Below are 18,522 nucleotides of genomic sequence, written 5' to 3'. Positions count from 1 at the left end.
CTAATTAGCACATTAGCTCTTTATTATATAGGATAGTTGCTGTGCTCCAAGGTCCTCTCCGTGTTATCCTTTACCCTATACCCTTCGTCATCTATTTACTTTCATATCCTAGTCCAGTAATGGTGAACCTTTTGAGCTCTGCATGTCAGCATTTTGAAAAACCCTAACTTAACTCTGGTGCCGTGTCACATATAGAAATTTTTTGATATTTGCAACCATAGTAAAAGATTTATATTTTTGATATTTATTTTATATATTTAAATGCCATTTAACAAAGAAAAATCAACCAAAAAAATGAGTACGCGTGTCATAGGTTCGGCATCACCGTCCTAGTCTTTGATATTTAACAAACTGATAACATTCCATAATCTCCTAATTTCATATGTCAACACTTCAAATACATATTGTTTGGTTTGATGATTATAATTGTAAGGTGTTTAAGAAATTGATGAAATGATAAGTCAATTTGTTTTGAAGTGTTTTAGGTGGGATTGGGGTAGGCATTGAACAGCATTTTAGGTGAAACAAGTTATTTCCAAGTTGATAATTTGTTGAAGCTAGATGGGGCTTCATTATAATATTCCTACTTATATAAAGATTTGAAATTTTTCATAATGTAGAAATGAAACAAAAATCCCTGTATATTTTGCCTGGATTGGTGTAATAGTCTTTTTTTTAAAATATATTTTTACTGATTTCAGAGAGGAAGGGAGAGAAACATCAATGAGAGAATCATTGATTGGCTGCCTCCTGCATGCCCTCTACTGGGGATCGAGGCCACAACCCGGGTATGTACCCTTGACTGGAAAGGGACCTGGTACTCTCTGCAGGCTGACTCTCTATCCACTGAGCCATACTGGCTAGGGCTGTAATAGTCTTTTAACTGGTTACTTTTGTTCCTCCATGTTTTCAGCAGCAGCCAGAATGCCTTTTTTTAAATCCTCACTCAAGGATAATTTTCCATTAATTTTTAGAGTGAGCAGAAGAGAGGGAAAGACAGAAATATCTATGGCCCAGGCTGGGGAGGAGCCTGCAACCAAGATACGTGCCCTTGACCAGAATCGTGCCCTTTGGCGAATGCTCCATCCACTGAGCCAAACTGGCTAGGGCCAGAATGCTTTTTTAAACTGCACCTACCCTTACTTTTACAGACTGAACTGACCTTTCTATTCAATATTGTTGCTCCTAAGGCTTCAAGTTATCTTTCCCTTTGGAGGTTGTCTTTGGAATCACCAATGACCTCAAATTTTACTAAAGCCCACCTTGACCACCCTCTTGTGCTCACTCCTCACCCCCAACCTAGCATACCCTTACTCTGTTTCAATGTAATATTTGTAGTTTGTCATGTGTTAATTGTATGTTTTCTTGATGCTAAATTAACCTTCATAGAGGGGTGGGTTTCTATAGGGATATTTTAAGTACCTGGAACAGTGTTTGGCACATAACTGTTTGCCAAGTGAATGGTACCCAGATTGCCAGGGAGGTTCAGTTTATAAAGATTTAAGACGGTAATAGCAGTGGAAATGTAAAGGAGATGTTTTGACAGGATTTCAGAGCTGGATGTGAGGAAGAAATTTTCAAGTGGCAATATCACAGATGTTAATATTGAGTGTGGGTAATAGACCATAGTAGCAACTCTGAGAGTAAGTGTGATTTCTCCAAGAGTGAAGTGGATTGTCATGCAGGGTGAGACCTTCACTGGAGATAGCTATTGGAGGTTGGTTGTATCCAAGGAGTGATCTCCATTTTGTTACTTGGGTGTGGTAAATGAAAGTCTAGTTCTCCCCAAGGAAGTCTTTCCTATCCTCTGGGTCTTCTTTGGATAAGCACTGTATTGCCCCAACTTTGAGGTGGAGGAGTACATATTTTATAATGAGACGTTAATCTGGTTGGCACACAGCTTGAGAGGAGGGGGAGGCAGTGTTGGTACAGCACCCAGTTAACATCAAACCCATTCATATTTCACAATTCTTACATTTGACCTAATTGTTAACAGTTAATTTAGAGTAAATTGAAAATTAAGTCAATAAACTGACCTCATATTCCAGCTCTTTAAACCATAATTAGGTTGTGATATTTCCATATACATATATCAAAGACTTGTTAGTGAAAGATGGTTATATTGCATATGCAACCATAACAAGTTAGATTTTTAAGATTTTTTCCCCCAACAAATCTCAAAAACTTACTCTAAAGATCTTACTCTGTCAAATGTTATTAACCATTTCTAATTGACCCTTTATGATTTTTAAATGAGTTTAGCTAAACCTAAATAGTAAATATGATTGGTCATGAGCCACATTGAATACTTACCTACAGATAACTAAGATAAATTGTATTTTAATGCAATACTTTTTTTTTTTTAAATATATTTTATTGATTTTTTACAGGGAGGAAGGGAGAGAGATAGAGAGTTAGAAACATCGATGAGAGAGAAACATTGATCAGCTGCCTCCTGCACATCCCCCACTGGGGAAGTGCCCGCAACCCAGGCACATGCCCTTGACCGGAATCGAACCCGGGACCCTTCAGTTTGCAGGCCGATGCTCTATCCACTGAGCCAAACCGGTTTCGGCTAATGCAATACTTTTTAAAATATATTTTTATTGATTTCAGTGTAGAAGGGAGGAGAGAGAAACATGAATGATGAGATAGTCATTGGCTGCCTCCTCCATGCCCCATGCTGTGTATTGAGCCCGCAACCGGCCATGTGCCCTGACTGGAATTAAACTGACCTGTTCATAGGTCGAACCCCAACCACTGAGCCATGCTGGCCAGGCTACCTAAGGATTCTTAAATGGTGTCAAAATACTTCCCAAGTGGCAGAAAGGGAGGACTGTAAGCATTGGGTTTGGAATTTGCATATTTGGGAGAGTTTATGGCAAGGCAACAAGTTTGAAAATGGATAATACATTTTTAAGCTCTAAATGTAAAGACATTTGAAAAATAGTGAGTTTGATTAATGGAATTGTAAACCCATGAATATAAGATACAAAGTAGAGACCAAAAAAGCAAAACCTAAACTTAGCTCCATTGTTATTCTTATGGCTAAATATGCATTTTTCTTTTTTTTTTTTTAATTAAATCTTTATTGTTCAGATTATTACATTTGTTCCTCTTTTTTCCCCCCCATAACTCCCCTCCTCCCAGTTCCCGCCCCACCCTCCGCCCTCACTCCCCACCCACTGTCCTCATCCATAGGTGCATGATTTTTGTCCAGTCTCATCCCGCATCTCCCACACCCCTTTCCCCCCCAAGAATAGTCAGTCCATTCCCTTTCTATGTCCCTGATTCTATTACAATCAACAGTTCATTCTGTTCATCAGATTATTTATTCACTTGATTCTTAGATTCACTTGTTGATAGATGCATATTTGTTGTTCATAATTTGTATCTTTACCTTTTTCTTCCTCTTCCTCTTCTTAAAGGACACCTTTCAGCATTTCATATAATCCTGGTTTGGTGGTGATGAACTCCTTTAGCTTTTCCTTATCTGTGAAGCTCTTTATCTGACCTTCAATTCTGAATGATAGCTTTGCTGGATAAAGTAATCTTGGTTGTAGGTTCTTGGTATTCATCACTTTGACTATTTCTTGCCACTCCCTTCTGGCCTGCAAAGTTTCTGTTGAGAAATCAGCTGACAGTCGTATGGGTATTCCCTTGTAGGTAACTGAGTTTCTTTCTCTTGCTGTTTTTAAGAGTCTCTCTTTATCTTTTGCTCTTGGCATTTTAATTATGATGTGTCTTGGTGTGGTCCTCTTTGGATTCCTTTTGTTTGGGGTTCTCCGTGCTTCTTGGACCTGTAAGTCCATTTCTTTCACCAGGTAGGGGGAGTTTTCTGTCATTATTTCTTCAAATAGGTTTTCAATATCTTGCTCTCTCTCATCTTCTGGCACCCCTATAATTCTGATGTTGGTACGCTTGAAGCTGTCCCAGAGTCTCCTTACACTATCCTCGCATTTTTGGATTCTTTTTTCATTTTGCTTTTCTGGTTGGGTGTTTTTTGCTTCCTCACATTTCAAATCTTTGACTTGATTCTTGCGCTCCTCTGGTCTGCTGTCGGGAGCCTGTATAATATTTGTTATTTCAGTCCGTGTATGCTTAATTTCTAGTTGGTTCCCCAATATAAGATCGAGGGTCTCATTAGTTTTCTTGTAGATCTCATTAAGTTTATCGGCGGCTTCTAAACAGTTCTTGAGAGACCTTAAAAGTGTGGTTCTGAACTCTATATCTTCCATTGACAATTTTGTCCTGTTTCGTTGTCTCCGCATTTTGTTACGCTTCCTTGGTGCACCCCCTAGTGGTCTTTGTTCGCAGTCTTATAGTTAAACCTTGATTGTTGTAGCTAATACCAGGGAGGGTTTGACCTCCAGGCCAAGTGGCTATGAGAATCAGCTGTGTCAGCAGTGAGAGAACTTCTGTCCTCTAGGGAGGTGCTAATCTAGCCTTTGCCTGAAGCTATCTGGCAAATGCCTCTGTGCAGGGCTTGGGTGGGGCGGGTCGCACAGGATCAACAGGGTGGGCCGGAGAGAGCAGTTATGGTGGCTCTCAGTCCTGTCCCCAGGGGCTCTGCCTCTCTGAGTCCCAGCACCGGCTGCAAAGCTCAGAGAGAAAGCTGCACTCGCTCTGACCGAAGCCAGACAGTCCCGCTTCTCCCGTTTGAGTCTGGGTCCCTAAAGACTCGCCCGGATCTGGAGCTCAGATTCTGCGACTCCCTCCCGATTGAAAACGCCAACCGCGCCCTCCGCCGCCAGCCCGCTCCGCGCACTCCGCACCTCAGAATTTGACTTCAGCACTGCGCCTCCTCTGAGTGTCCGTATGCGTTTCTCTTTCCTCCTAGTTGTAGGACTTCCACTCAGCCAGCGTTCCTGTGGTTCTGGGTGATGTCCCTTCCGTTTTTTGGTTTCACTTTTGAAGTAGTTGTTCAAAGCAGCAAACTCCGGCGTTAACCTATGCCGCCATCTTGGTTCTCCAAAAATCGCATTTTTCAAAACCTTGGATGTTACTGGTTAAAAAGTTGGGTCAAGTTTCACCCTGGGTGATAATGCTTAGTGGTTAGAGGGTTGGCCTGCACACTGAAGGGTCTCAGGTTTAATGCCTGGGTTGCAGGTTCAATCCCCGGCTCCGGTGGGGTGGGGGCACATGTGGGAGGCAACCAGTGGATTTGTCTCTCACATCGATGTTTCTTCACCCCTCCTTCCCTTCCATTCTATAAAAAAATCAATGGAAAAAAAGAAAAGTTGATAAGAGATTCTTAACTGGTACTTCCTATAAGACTGTTTACAGGAGCTCTGTGGTCAGAATGTGTGCCACAAAATAAAAACCTGAGCCAAGTGATGAATTTATTTTTTATTTTTTTAAAAAAATATATATTTTATTGATTTTTTACAGAGAGGAAGGGAGAAGGAGAGAGAGATAGAAACATCGATGAGAGAGAAACATCGATTCAGCTGCTTCCTGCACACTCCTCACTGGGGAGGTGCCCGCAACCAAGGTACATGCCTTTGACCGGAATAGAACCTGGGACCCTTCAGTCCGCAGGCTGACGCTCTGTCCACTGAGCCAAACTGGTTAGGCCCAAGTGATGAATTTAAATGCCTCTTTTTAAAAAAAAAAAAAAAAGTTGACTGTGTATACCTTCAGGCCCACTTAGTGTTCATATGAAAATATCAAAAATCTAAAAACAGCCATGGTTGGAGGAGTGGGTGCACTGGGGGTAAGATGAATAGACAAAAAGCAATAGCCAAAATTTGCTATTTGAATTTGGCCAACCAAAGCAAACTGATTTCTCATTCCTTTTGCATTTACTTGATCAATTGTGTTACCTCTTTATAGTATCTTTGAAACTTATTTATTTCACTTAGAATCTCATATATGTAATTTGGCTTCTGGTAGAGGTGGCCTTGGAAAACAATTACAATTGCCTTAATTTAGATTATTTTCCTACCAGGCCTTTTTGAACTGAAGAGCTTTCCTTTGACTTAAGAAAATCTGAATTTCTGGAGAGGATGGCTAGTGACTAGCTGCTGTGGTTGTTTAAATGTTGATTAACCTAAAGAAAGAAAATGGGCATAATTGGGTTTACATGCAAGATTTATTCCTCCAACAATTAGAATACACTGAACAAATCATAAGAAAGAATTAAGAAAGTTAAAACTCCAAGTTTAGACTTAAGAATTCACTAAATCTCAGCTGCAGTGTAAAAAGTTGGAACTCATTCAGACTCCTCATTCTGAATTGTATCCAAAGAGTCATAGTTGCTAGGTCCAGATGTGGCTGCATTCTACACCTTGAGAGGTCCATGTATGCATGTGGTGTCTGAAGAGTGAAGCTCCTCAGGGGAGAGCTAGTCTTGGGAATGATATGGTCCTTGGTCTGATAACTTGGATAAATAAAACATTTCCTAAGTATGCTAGATACGATTTTGTCACCTCACAAAACTCATGTGAGGAAGAATGTCAATTTGTCTAAAGAGAGTTCCTTGGGTGACTTCCTATCTTGACAGGCATTTGGGTCTTGCTGTCCTTAATCTTAGTATTCTGATCTTTACATGAGATGAGTTAATGGAGGTTAACATCTTATTTTTAAAAAATCACTTAATAAAGGAGAGACCTCACAAAATTAGATGATAATTTGTATTTCTATTGAGGAAAACTAAGGGATGTGCTTGAGTATGCTGTAACTGGCTATAGACAGCACTCTACCCTATTGTTTTTTCTCTTTCCATTTGAGAACCACTCTGCCATAAAGGGCAAAGCACCTTATTAGAAGTGACAGAATATATCACTGATCATCCAGTGTTGAGTTTTAAATCTCTGCTATGGAGTCTAACAAAACAAAGTTGCACTTTTTCAAAGTAATTTTTTTTATGACAAGTAGCTTGGTATTCATAAAAGAAGAATGATGGAAAACATCATTGAAGCAATGTATCAGATAATCTTCATAGCTTATTGTCTAAGTCAGTGATTTTTAACTGGTGTGCTGCAAGGATTTTTAAAACATGCAATACCTATTTAGGGGCACTGACCTCTTTTCCCTTAGATTGTCAAAAAAATGACAACAGCTAACACAATAGCTATCCAGTGTGAATGAATTAGAATTACACTTTTTTTTGTCAGATCAGCAAAAATAAATTTTTTGGTGTGCTACAGAATGTTAATAATTGGTTTATGTGTGCCATGAGATGAAAAAGGTTGATAATTGCTGGTCTAGGTAAAGCCTTTATCTTCAGATCCAAGAACTGAATTCACTGACATGAAGAGACCTACAGGAAAATTCATCTGAAACACAAGATCGATTGTCATCATCTTGGCTACCACTAATATCTCAAATTTTCTTTGTTACAATATAGGTATATCTTATGTAAGTTATGAGTACATGGAACTGGAGTGAATTTTTAAGATTTCTATCATGCAGGCAGAAGTAGGATCAGTTTAGCTAAGAACTTTCTTGTGGCCTTTCTTTAATGGTATGTGTTGGAAGTCCTTTGCTTTCCAAAATTTTCTCCTCTTTCGCTTATGAAAAAAGGTGATTGATAAAAGTAGAACCAGGGTAGAGAAGAAGCAACAACCAAAGAATATCAGTGGCTTCTTCTGCACAAGAAATAAGCAGACAGTGCACTCTGTGTTTCTTTGAGTCTGACTGCATCTAGGACTATTGTTCTCAGAAGGGAAGCCACCGTTGCTGATCAGTTTGTTGTAAAACTGAATTGAGGATTTAGCTTTTAAGTCAGATGTGAAGAATCCAAATCTGGGTTTAAATTTTTCTTCAGTCAGTTTGAATGCATAATAGCCTTTGATTTTGACTTTATCAACCAGGTATGCTGAAAAAGAAAAATATCAGAAATGAGCATTATTAACCATAAATGGATTATAACACACCTTTGAATAAGAATTTAGTTTTCATTGAAACAAGGTAAACCCATGCCCATAAAAAAGGGTGATTTTTCATTAAAGGTCTTTTTAAAAAATGTTTTTTTAGAGAGAGAGGAAGGGAGCAGGATAGAGAGAGAGAAATATTGATTAAAGAGGAGCATCATTGATTGGCTGCCTCCTGCACACCCCCTTTTGGGGATCAAGCTAGCAACCTGGGCCTGTTCCCTGACTGGAAATAGAACCAGTGACCTTTTGGTTCCTGGGTTGACCCTCAACCACTGAATCACATGGGCCATGCTAAAGGGATGTTATATACTTTTTTAAAAATATATTTTATTGATTTTTTAGAGAGAGGAAGGGAGAAGGATAGTTAGAAACATCGATGAGAGAGAAACATCTATTCAGCTGCCTCCTGCACACTCCCCACTGGGGATGTGCCCACAACCAAGGTACATGCCCTTGACTGGAGTCGAACCTGGGACCCTTCAGTTTGCAGGCCGACACTCTATCCACTGAGCCAAACCAGTTAGGGCTGTTATATTCTTTTGTAATTGATACAAAGGTGGTGAAAATACATAGTTAAGTCTAAAAAAGAAATTTGAAGTAAAACTTTGATTTATAAATGACACAAACACAGCTGGAGGGAAAAGCAAATTTGAGAGTTGATGCCATGAAGGACTTATTGTCACTTGTTCATAGGGAAAAATCTTACCTATTTGGCCTGATTCCAAACCTCAAATGTGCCCTTAGTGTTGCCCTATAACCACACTTGGTTTCCCCTAGTCACTCACTCTTTTTTTTTTAATGGTTTTATGGGGGAGTTATCTTATTGTTGCTAATTTCCACTTGAGGATATTTTTCCATTGAGTTTGAGAGTGGAAGGGAAGGGGAGAGATACATTGACTGGTTGCCTCCCACACATGCCCTGACTGGATTGCGCCTGCAACCTAGGTATGTGCCCTTGACTGGAATCAAACCTGGGACCCTCAGTCCTCAGGTCAACGTTCTATCCGAGCCTAACTGGCTAGGGGTCCTCTGTCATTCTTGCTTTGAAGTAATGACCTTCCTACTTCACTGAAAAACTGAAGTGCTCAGGGAACTTCCTCAATCTTCCACAAATATCTACCTACCTACTGGCATCTGCACACATATATTCTGCCTTCTTATTACTCTGATTTGTCTGTGCTCTTGGAGGAGGCTGATTCCTCCACTTACAAACGAAGTTTATTTTCTCTTGCCTACTCAAGGACATTGCTCCATCTGTTCTCATGTATCTTCCCTCACTACTGTATCATCTATATATTCTATATATATAAAAAGCCAGCGACCGGAATGACCAGTTGCTATGACACCCACTGCGGCCAGCGAACTGGCCCGATCTGGGGTGGGGCCTGCTGGCCAACCTCCCAGGGCCCCTCCCCATGGCTGGCCCTACCCTCAATCAGCCCCCACCAGATGGGCCTCCACCACCCCAATCAGGGGCAGGGCTGGCCAGCCAACCACCCATGGCCTCTCCCCCAGGCTGCTGGCCCCCTATCGGCCCCCCCATTTGGGGGTGGGGCTGGCTGGCCCACAGCCCCTCCCCATGGCCGGCCCCATCCCCCATCAGTCCCCACCACCCCAATTGGCCTGCATCCCCACCCCCAGCCAGCTCCACCCCCCATCAGTCCCCCCCTACACACACCAATTGAGGGTGGGACCCACCAGCCAATTGCCTGCAGCCCTTCCCCCCAGCTGGCCCTGATCGGGGTGGGCTGGCCGGCCAACCTCCCGCCACCTCCTCCTGAAAGTCCTGGCCCCAATTTGCTGATTGGAACCGGGCTGGCTGGACCCCACCTGTGCATGAATTCATGCACTGGACAGCTAGTTTAACATATAAACAGGCTGTTGGTTATCTTTTACAGCAGTGGGTCCTCGTCAGTGATTTTTGCTGATTTCTCATTTCTGACCTCTGAATACTGAAGTGTCCCAGAACTCAGAGCCCCCCTTTTCTATCCTTGCTCCCTTAGTGATTTCAATAAGCCCTATTTTTAAAAAATACCAAAAAAAAATACCATCCATTTTTTTTCTTGGCTCCCAAATATGTATCTCAGCCCAGACCTTCTCCTCTGAACTTGAGACTTACACCTATTAGCTTACTTGACATCTCTAATTGGATGTCTAACAGACATCTCAAACTGTGCAACATCAAACAACTCATTTCCAAAAATGTGCCTACCAGTCTCCTCTAACCTAGTAAATGGCCACGTCATCCTCCCCCCTCCCCCTCCTCAATATATTTTTATTGATTTCAGAGAGGTAGGGAGAAGGAGGGAGAATCATTGATTGGCTGCCTCCTGCATGTCCCACACTGGGGATCGAGCCTGCAACAACCTGTGCCCTGACTGGGAATTGAATGGTGACCTCCTGGTTCATAGGTCAACACTTAACCACTGAGCCATGCCGGCTGGGCTACTTCATTCTTTTAATTACTCAAGCCAAAACTTTGGAATCATTTTTTACTCTTTTCTCACATGCAATCCTGTTGACTTTACCTTAAAAATATACCCACTTTGCCCAGCCAGTGTGGCTCAGTGGTTGAATGTCAATCCATGAGCCAGGAGGTCACAGTTCAGGGCACATGCCTGGATTGTGGGCTCAATCCCCCCAGTAAGGGGTGTGCAGGAGGCATCCCAATTGATGATTCTCTCATCATGGATATTTCTGTCTCTCCCTCTCCCTTTCTCTCTCTGAAATCAATGAAAACATATTAAAATATTTTTAAAAATATATATCCACTTATTACCATCTCCACTTTTTTTTGTTTATTGGCTAGTGTCTCAGGAATTTGACCATAACACTAATTTTCTCATGTATGCCCCAGAAAAATAATGCAACTTTTTCCTTAAAAAGAAAAAATTAAAATACCCAGTATTGTAAATAAAGTTATTTTCTCTTATTCTGGATCTCCTGACTTTCTGCTTTCAAATGCAGTAACAGTCCTAATATTGCTTTAGGCTAGAGGGTGAGGGTCTGCTTCCATATTTTGTACTAAATTAGGTCTAAAATTGGTAATGGGGATGGGGATATATTCCTTCATGGGCCAAGACTTAAGCCCTCAGGGCTGGGTACCCATTTCTCCTCTACATGAGCCGTTAAGATAATGTTAACAAGGAACACATTTATAATGTGATATTAAGAAAAAGTTGGGTACAAGATTGCATTACAGCATGAGCTCAATTGTATTAAAAATGTCTAGCAAGCACAAGTCTAGGTGCTTGTTTTGGAGAATGGGATTTCAGGTGATTATTTAAAAAAAAATACTTTTCTAAACTTGCCAAATTTTCCATAATGAGCTAACACTGTCTCTAAGGGGCCTACTCTCCTCTTTTAGTTTTGGTAATCATCACCAGAGGATATTTATTTTTCCCATTGTTTTTCAGAGAGAGTGGGAGGGAAGGAAGAAGGAGAGAGACAAAGACTGGTTGCCTCTGGACTGATTGCCTCCCGCATGTGCCCAACAGGGAATAGAACCTGCGACCATTCTGTGCGTGGGGCTGTCCCTCTAACCATTGATCCCACCGGCCGGGGCTCCCCTCCTCCTTTGTTCCCAGTAGCTGGTGGCCCGCGAACCTCACCTTTCCTGGCCTCCTGAATGTATTTCTCTAGGTAGTACTTTCGGAGTTCATCGTTTTCCAGAGCTGGGTCATCAATGCCATTGGCCGTGATGTAAACATCGAGGTCTCCGTAGTTCCTCCGGATCCAGCTCAGCACCTTCCGCTGTCCCCAGGGCAGCACGGCCAGGCGGGAGGGGGAGCTCAGGCAGGTGATGTCTTGCAGAAACTGGACGTCCCTGTCCGTGTCATAGTGGCTGCCGTTCTGGCGCGCGTGCATCACGAACCTGGTGGTGAAGTGGTTCAGGGCATAGAAGTCGGCAGTGCCCTTGACTAGCCGCCTCTCCTCCTCGGTGAACTGAGGCAGCGTGGAGCGCGAGAGCCCTTGCCTGTTCTTGAAGGCGATGTACTCCCTCATGGCCAACGGGTAGTCCCCGGTCTTGAAGAGGGGTTCGGCGAACCAGGCGATTTCGAACTGGAGGAAGCGCTCTGCCGCCTGCCAGTGCGACTCTGCATAGGGGTTGGCGGGTTCCGCCCAATCCGAATGCAGAGACAGAGAGACCGACCCGCGCTGGGCCGGCCTGTACTGCCGGTCGTAGAGGTGCCAGGCCAGGGCGTGGGCGATCAGCAGGTTGTGGGCTGCCCTGTAGGTGTCGTTACCAGTGCGGTTGTAGATGTCACTCAGTCGGTTGGGCTCGTTGATGGTGATCCAGAGCTTCACCAGGTCCCCCAGCTCCTGGAAGCACAGCCCGGCGTAATCCTGGAAGGCCTTGGCCGTCGATGGGTTCAGCCACCCCCCGCTCTGCTGCAGCGGCGTGGGGAGGCCGAGCTGGGTGTGGGTCGGGTAGTACAAGGTGACCATTGGGGAGATGTTGAGCTTCAGGCCCTCACTGACCACACACCTGTAGTACCGCAGAGCTTGTCGGTTAACTGTGGACAGGTTGCCAGTAGGAAGGACTGAGGGCCAGTCCAGAGCAAACCGGTAGTAGGTGACTTTCATCCTTGCCAACATCTCAACCTGTCTTTTGATGCTGACAAAATCTGTGCATTGACCTGGCCGTGTTTTCAGCTTCACTCCTCCCACTTGGTGCAACAGCCTGTTGCCTGTCACATTCCATACATACAGGTGAGGATCGGTGAACTGTGGGGAGGAAGCCACCAGCTCTGGCTGTGAAAAACAAGCACATTCAGGTCAAGTACACCCAGGTGGACAGGCTGTCAGCATGCATCATCTGAGAGGGAGAAGGGCCTGCTCTTATTTTGCCTCTCACTGACAATAGAGAAGATAACATGATGAGTATGTTCTTAACCTAGTATAATGACCTGTGTGTTCCAGCTGTTCTGGTGATGTCATGGAAAAGGCCTGATGGATGATCTTTTCTAGCCCTTGAAATTTCCTAGGGAGACCAGAAGACTTCAGGAAGGAACCACACCCAGGAGGGCTTAGCTTGGAAAATAAGCTGTTTTACAGAAAACCCTGAGAGGCTGTTTTCCAGTTAATTTGTCCTAGAAACCCAGGTCAGATGATGGGGTCTCATGTGATTTTATTCAAATGCATCAGGATATTGGCTTGGTACTCTCAGTTGACAAGAATCATGGAAGATGGACCCTTTAAACACTGCCATAAATTGAAGCAAAGTTAAAATTCCAGTGTAGAGGATTTCACTGAGGGCAGCACTTCGGGTTAGAGGAGGCTAGTTGATCCCAGCCAAAGTTCCTAAAAGAAGCCTGTGTGACGGGGTAGAGAATGACCCCTTGCTTTTGCTGAATGCAAATCTCTAACACCCTCTTCGGTTTGAAAAGTCCAATGATATCATCACATGTGCATCATTATATTCTCCCCACCCATATGCCTGTGAGAACATAGCATTTACTCATCCACCAGGAGAATACTGAACACCGTCTTTATGCAAGGCACTTGGATACAAGCAGAAAGGACAGTAAAATACTCCCCAGAAACTCCCAAGTTGACTCTTTGATCTGATGGTGTCTCGTTCCCTACTGCTCACCAGGAGATAGCCCTGGACTCTTTCTGAAACTCAGGCTTGAAAACCCTGTACAGTGACCGCTCAATCTCACTCACCTTACAGGTGTGCTGTGAGGAGTCAGTGACTCTGGGAAAGTGCTCTGTCAACTCTAAAGCACTGTACAAACATAAACTAGACATGACTTGGGTTTAGTTTTCCCTGGTTGCAATAATTGCCTGCTAGCTAAATTATAACAGAAGAGGGCTTAAGAAAAAAACACTTCCAAATTCAAGATTAATAAGAAAAAGTAAAAGTTGGTTTTTTTTAAAAATGACTTGTTTTAAGTTCTTGTTTTAAAGTACTTTTCTCCCCATGGCTGAATTTAAGTGCACCTGGAAAAAAATGATAATTAACCTTTGGTAAATATTTTCCCTCTAATTGTTTTCGCATGTGTCATTTTTCATAGTCTAATTATGAAACCATATCACTGCTCACTTGCCATCTGTCAACCAGTTATCTAGAACATTAAACTGAGAGAACATTGATCAGGTGAGCATGAAGTTAAATCTGTATATAATTATTTGAGTAAAATCCTTCTAGCCTAGATGGCCAGTTTCAGTGTCTTGAAACATCAGAGCATCCTGGTAATGATAGGGTGTTTACAAAGGGCAATCTTGCCATAAGGTAAGGCAATATTAAATGAAAATGTCTTACTTGTAAAAACCTCCAGAAAGCATTAGTCTTAGCAAGTGGTGTGTGACTAATCTGCTAACAGATCTAGTTAAAGATAATGCACCTTGCTCTCAACCCTAGCTCCCAGAGCTTGGTTCTAAATTATTCCCCACTAAAAGGATCCTGAGCTTTGGAGGAATATGGCTTTTTCCAGGCCTGGGGCAGGAGGAGAATGAGGTGATGCTGGTACATCTTGTGCCAGAAAAATAAGGAAGTGCTTAAGAATAGAAAAGGAAATCTCAAAAAGACAGGAGTAGCTGAAAGGAGTCCCATTGGCCAAATTTGAGATAATTTGAGCATCAAAAGGAATAATGAAACAATGACAACAATATCATTAAACACACACACACACACACACACACACAATAAATGTAGATGGAATAATCTAATTAGAAATTTGTCATTTTGGCCCTGGCTAGGTAGCTCAGTTGGTTAGAGCATTGTCCCAATATGCCAAAGTTGTGGGTTCAATCTCAGGTCAGGGCACATACAAGAACCAACAACAAATGTATAAATACGTGGAACAATAAATGTTTCTCTCTTTCTCTTCCTCTCTCTCTAAAAACCAATAAAAACAAAAACAAACAAACAGGATAAATTCACCACTTTGCAATTTATAAAGTATAATTAAGACAAGATTCATGAATCAGTATGAAGACCATTGGGTGAAATGCTATTGGGGAATAGGATATTTATATGGTCTCAAAGTATCACCATCAGATTACTTTTTAATTACAAATGGAAAAGATACCTTTCAATGAAGAGATCTGGCAAATGCCACCTTAACTAAGAAATCTGGTGACAACTACTTCAACTAATGTCTTTAGTAATGAAACAAGCTGATGTCATGTACTTTCTGATGTGATATGCATCGTCTATGTACTATTATGTCCAGAAATGGTTAACTGAGTCTAATAAAGAAACAATAAGAAATCCATGAGACATTCTATAAGCAACTGGCCTGGACTCTTCAAAAAAGCCAATATTGGAGGCCCAGTGCAGGAATTCGTGCACGGCTGGGTTACAGCCGGCCTAGCCCCAATCAGGGCAGATGAGAGCTGGGCCTGTCGAGAGGAGGAGATGTGGGAGGTTGGCTGGCTAGCCTGCTTTGATCAGGGCCGGGCTGGCTGGGGGAAGGGACTGCAGGTGATTGGCTGGCAGGCTCCGCCCCCAATTGGGGTTGGGGGACCGATTGGGGGGCAGGACCGGCCAGGAGGAGGGGTGGTGGGCTGGCCGGTCCTGCCCCCGAATGGGGTGGGGGTGCCAATCAGGGGCCAGTGGCCTGGGGGAGGGGCCTTGGGTGGTTGGCCAGCCAGCCCTGCCCCTGATCAGAGTGGGGTCTGATCTGGGGTAGAGCCAGGTGGGGGAGGGGCTACAGGAGGTTGGCCAGCTGGCCCCACCCCCTCTTGGGGTGGGAGGGTGATCAGGGATGGGGCAGCCGAGGGGAAGGGCTGTGGGCCTATTGTGGTGGGGTAGCCTGATTGGGGGCGGGACTGGCCAGGGGGAAGGGAGGGGGAGTTTGGCCAGCAGGCCCGCTCTTGATCGGGGTGGGAGAGTCCCATCAGGGGCGGGCGGGCAGGAGGGAGAGGCCACGAGGGTGGCTGGCCAGCCCCACCCCCTGATCGGCTGGTTAGTTGGCCACAGTGGGCATCATAGTGACCAGTCGTTATGGCCGTTATGGTCCCTGGCTTTTTATGTAGATAGACTAGAGGCCTGGTGCACAAAAATTTGTGCACTCGGGGGGGGGGGGGGTCCCTCAGCCCGGCCTGTGCCCTCTCGCAGTCTGGGACCCCTTGGGAGATAACGACCTGCTGGCTTAGGCCTGCTCCCAGGTGACAGAGGGCAGGCCCAATCCCTAGGTGCAGCCCCTGGTCGGGCTCAGAGCAGGGCCGATTGGGGAGTTGGGGCGCTGCCCCCGTCATGCACAGAGCAGGGCGGATTGGGAGGTTGCGATGCCACCCTCAGTCATGCTCAGGGTAGGGCCGATTGGGGGGTTGGGGCACCGCCCCCTGTCACACTCAAGGCAGAGTCGATGGGGAGGTTGCGGCGCCACCCCGTGTCACTCACAGAGCAGGGCTAATCAGGGGGTTGGGGCGCTGCCCCCTGTCACGCACAGAGCAGGGCCGATCAGGGGGTTGGGGAGCTCCCCCCTGTCACGCACAGAGCAGGGCCCATCAGGGGGTTGGGGCGCTCCCCCCTGTCACGCACAGAGCAGGGCCCATCAGGGGGTTGAGGAGCTCCCCCCTGTCACTCACAGAGTAGGGCCAATAGGGGAGTTGGCACACCGCCCCCTGTCACACACAGAACAGGGCGGATCAGGGGGTTGGGGCGCCACCCTCTATCACCCACACAGCAGGGCCGATCAGGGGGTTGGGGTGCCGCCACTGTCACACTCAGGGCAGGGCCGATGGGGAGGTTATGGCTCTACCCCATCACACACAGAGCAGGGCCCGTGGCGGGGGGTGGGGGTGGCATTGGGGCACCTTCCCCTGTCACGAACAGAGCAGGGCCGATAGGGAGGTTGTGGCCCTGCCCCCTGTCACATACAGAGCCGCAGGGCAATCAGGGGGTTTGGGCGCTGCCTCCCGTCATGCTGATCCCGGTGCCGGGAGGCCTCTCAGCTCTGCTGATCCCAGTGCTGGGAGGCATATTGCCCTTTTACTATATAGAATAGAGGCCTGGTGCACGGGTGGGGGCTGGCTGGTTTGCCCTCAAGGGTGTCCCGGATCAGGGTGGGGGGTCCCCACTGGGGTGCCTGGCCAGCCTGGATGAGGGGATGATGGCTGTTTGCAGCTGGTCACACACCCTTCAGGGTGGGGGTCCCCACTGGGGTGCCTGGCCAGTATGGGTGAGGGGCTGAGGGCTGTTTTCAGGCTGGCAGGTGACGGAAGCTCCCAACCGCTCCTTTTTTCTTTTCTTTTTTTAAATTCTGGGCCAGCTTTAGCTCTGAGGCTCCAGCTCTTAGGCCTCCGCTCCTGAAAGCAGGTATCTGGCTTGTTTCGGTTCGAAACAATGTATAACTCCAGCTCTGACTCCAGCTCTGAGATCCCAGCCACTGAAAGCTGGTTTCTGGGCGTCTATATTTGTTACAATGTTTGAAACTGCAGGCTCAGAGGCCTGCAGCAGCCGGTGGGGAACGTTGGAGTCCTCCGTCACTGAAGCAAGCAAGCCTCATGTTAGTTTCAAGCTGCCTGGCTGCCGGCTGCCATCTTGGCTGACAGTTAATTTGCATATCTCCCTGATTAGCCAATGGGAAGGGTAGCGGTTGTATGCCAATTACCATGTTTCTCTTTTATTAGATTAGATAGGTTTCTCTCTCTGTTTCTTCTTCTGAGCAATCCCTTTAGCATTTCTTGTAATGCTGGTTTGGTGGTGATGTACTCCTTTAGCCTTTTTTTGTCTGGGAAGCTCTTTATTTGACTGTCTATTTTGAATGATAGCCTTTCTGGATATAGTAATCTTTGTCTCAGATCCTTGCTTTCCATTACCTTGAGTACTTCATGCCATTCCCTTCTGGCCTACAGAGTTTCTGATGAGAATCAGGTGCCAGCCTATGGGAACTCCTTTGTAGGTAACAGTTTTCTCTTGCTGCCTTTAAGATTCTCTCTTTGTCTTTAATTTTTGGCATTTAATTATGATGTGTCTGGGCATGGGTCTGTTTTGGTTCTTCTTGTTTGGGGTTCTCTGTGCCTCCTGACCTTGTGTGACTTTTTCCTCTACCAGGTTAGGGAAGTTTTCTACCATTATTTCTTCAAGCACCTCTCTATTCCTTTCTTCCTCTCTGCCTCTTCTGGAACACCTACTATTCTAATATTGTTATGTTTCACATTGTCCCACAGCTCCCTTAAGCTGTCCTCCTGTTTTTTAATTGTTTTCTAAAATAAAATAAAAAGAAAAGAAACAAAAAAGTCAATACTGTGAGGTTGGGGGATTGCTCTGAATTAAAAGAGGCTAAAGATACATGAAAGCCAATGTGTTATCCTTGTTTGTGATCAATTTTTTAAAAAATCTATAAAGGACATTTTTGGAACATTTAGGAAAATTTGAATATGGATTGTACATTAAATGATATTGAATCAATACTAAAATACATAATATTATAATGAGAGAGAAAGTAAATGTGGCCACATGTTAACAATCAATTTGTCTTGATGAGGGGAATATGTGTGTTTATTGTACTAGTTTGAAATTTCACAAAACAAAATGTTGGAGGAGGAAAGAATGCTAAGAGGTGGGGTAAGTGGGTATAAAGCGGGGATGTGTGAGGGTAGGCATAGTAATATATTTATTTTCATTTTGGGATATAAAGCTTTTTTAAATTAAAGTACAGTTGACACAATATTATGTTAGTTTCAG

General features: G+C 44.5%; 1 protein-coding gene across 1 annotated transcript in view; it reads right to left on the bottom strand.

Annotated features, from left to right (window-relative positions):
- Nucleotides 1–6,272: 6,272 nt before the first annotated feature.
- The window catches only part of KLB (klotho beta), a 41,492-nt gene continuing 29,242 nt past the window's right edge, over nucleotides 6,273–18,522 (bottom strand). Inside the window, exons 4-5 of the mRNA XM_036331524.1 lie at nucleotides 11,492–12,635; nucleotides 6,273–7,822 (exon numbers count right to left, since the gene is read on the bottom strand). Of these exons, the coding sequence (XP_036187417.1) occupies nucleotides 7,434–7,822; nucleotides 11,492–12,635 (1,533 nt within the window). The 3' untranslated portion in view covers nucleotides 6,273–7,433. The remainder of the gene's footprint in view (nucleotides 7,823–11,491; nucleotides 12,636–18,522) is intronic.

Source organism: Myotis myotis, unplaced genomic scaffold (assembly GCF_014108235.1).
Source record: "Myotis myotis isolate mMyoMyo1 unplaced genomic scaffold, mMyoMyo1.p scaffold_m19_p_1, whole genome shotgun sequence".
Taxonomy (NCBI): domain Eukaryota; kingdom Metazoa; phylum Chordata; class Mammalia; order Chiroptera; family Vespertilionidae; genus Myotis; species Myotis myotis.
This window is presented reverse-complemented; position numbering and strand designations above follow the sequence as displayed.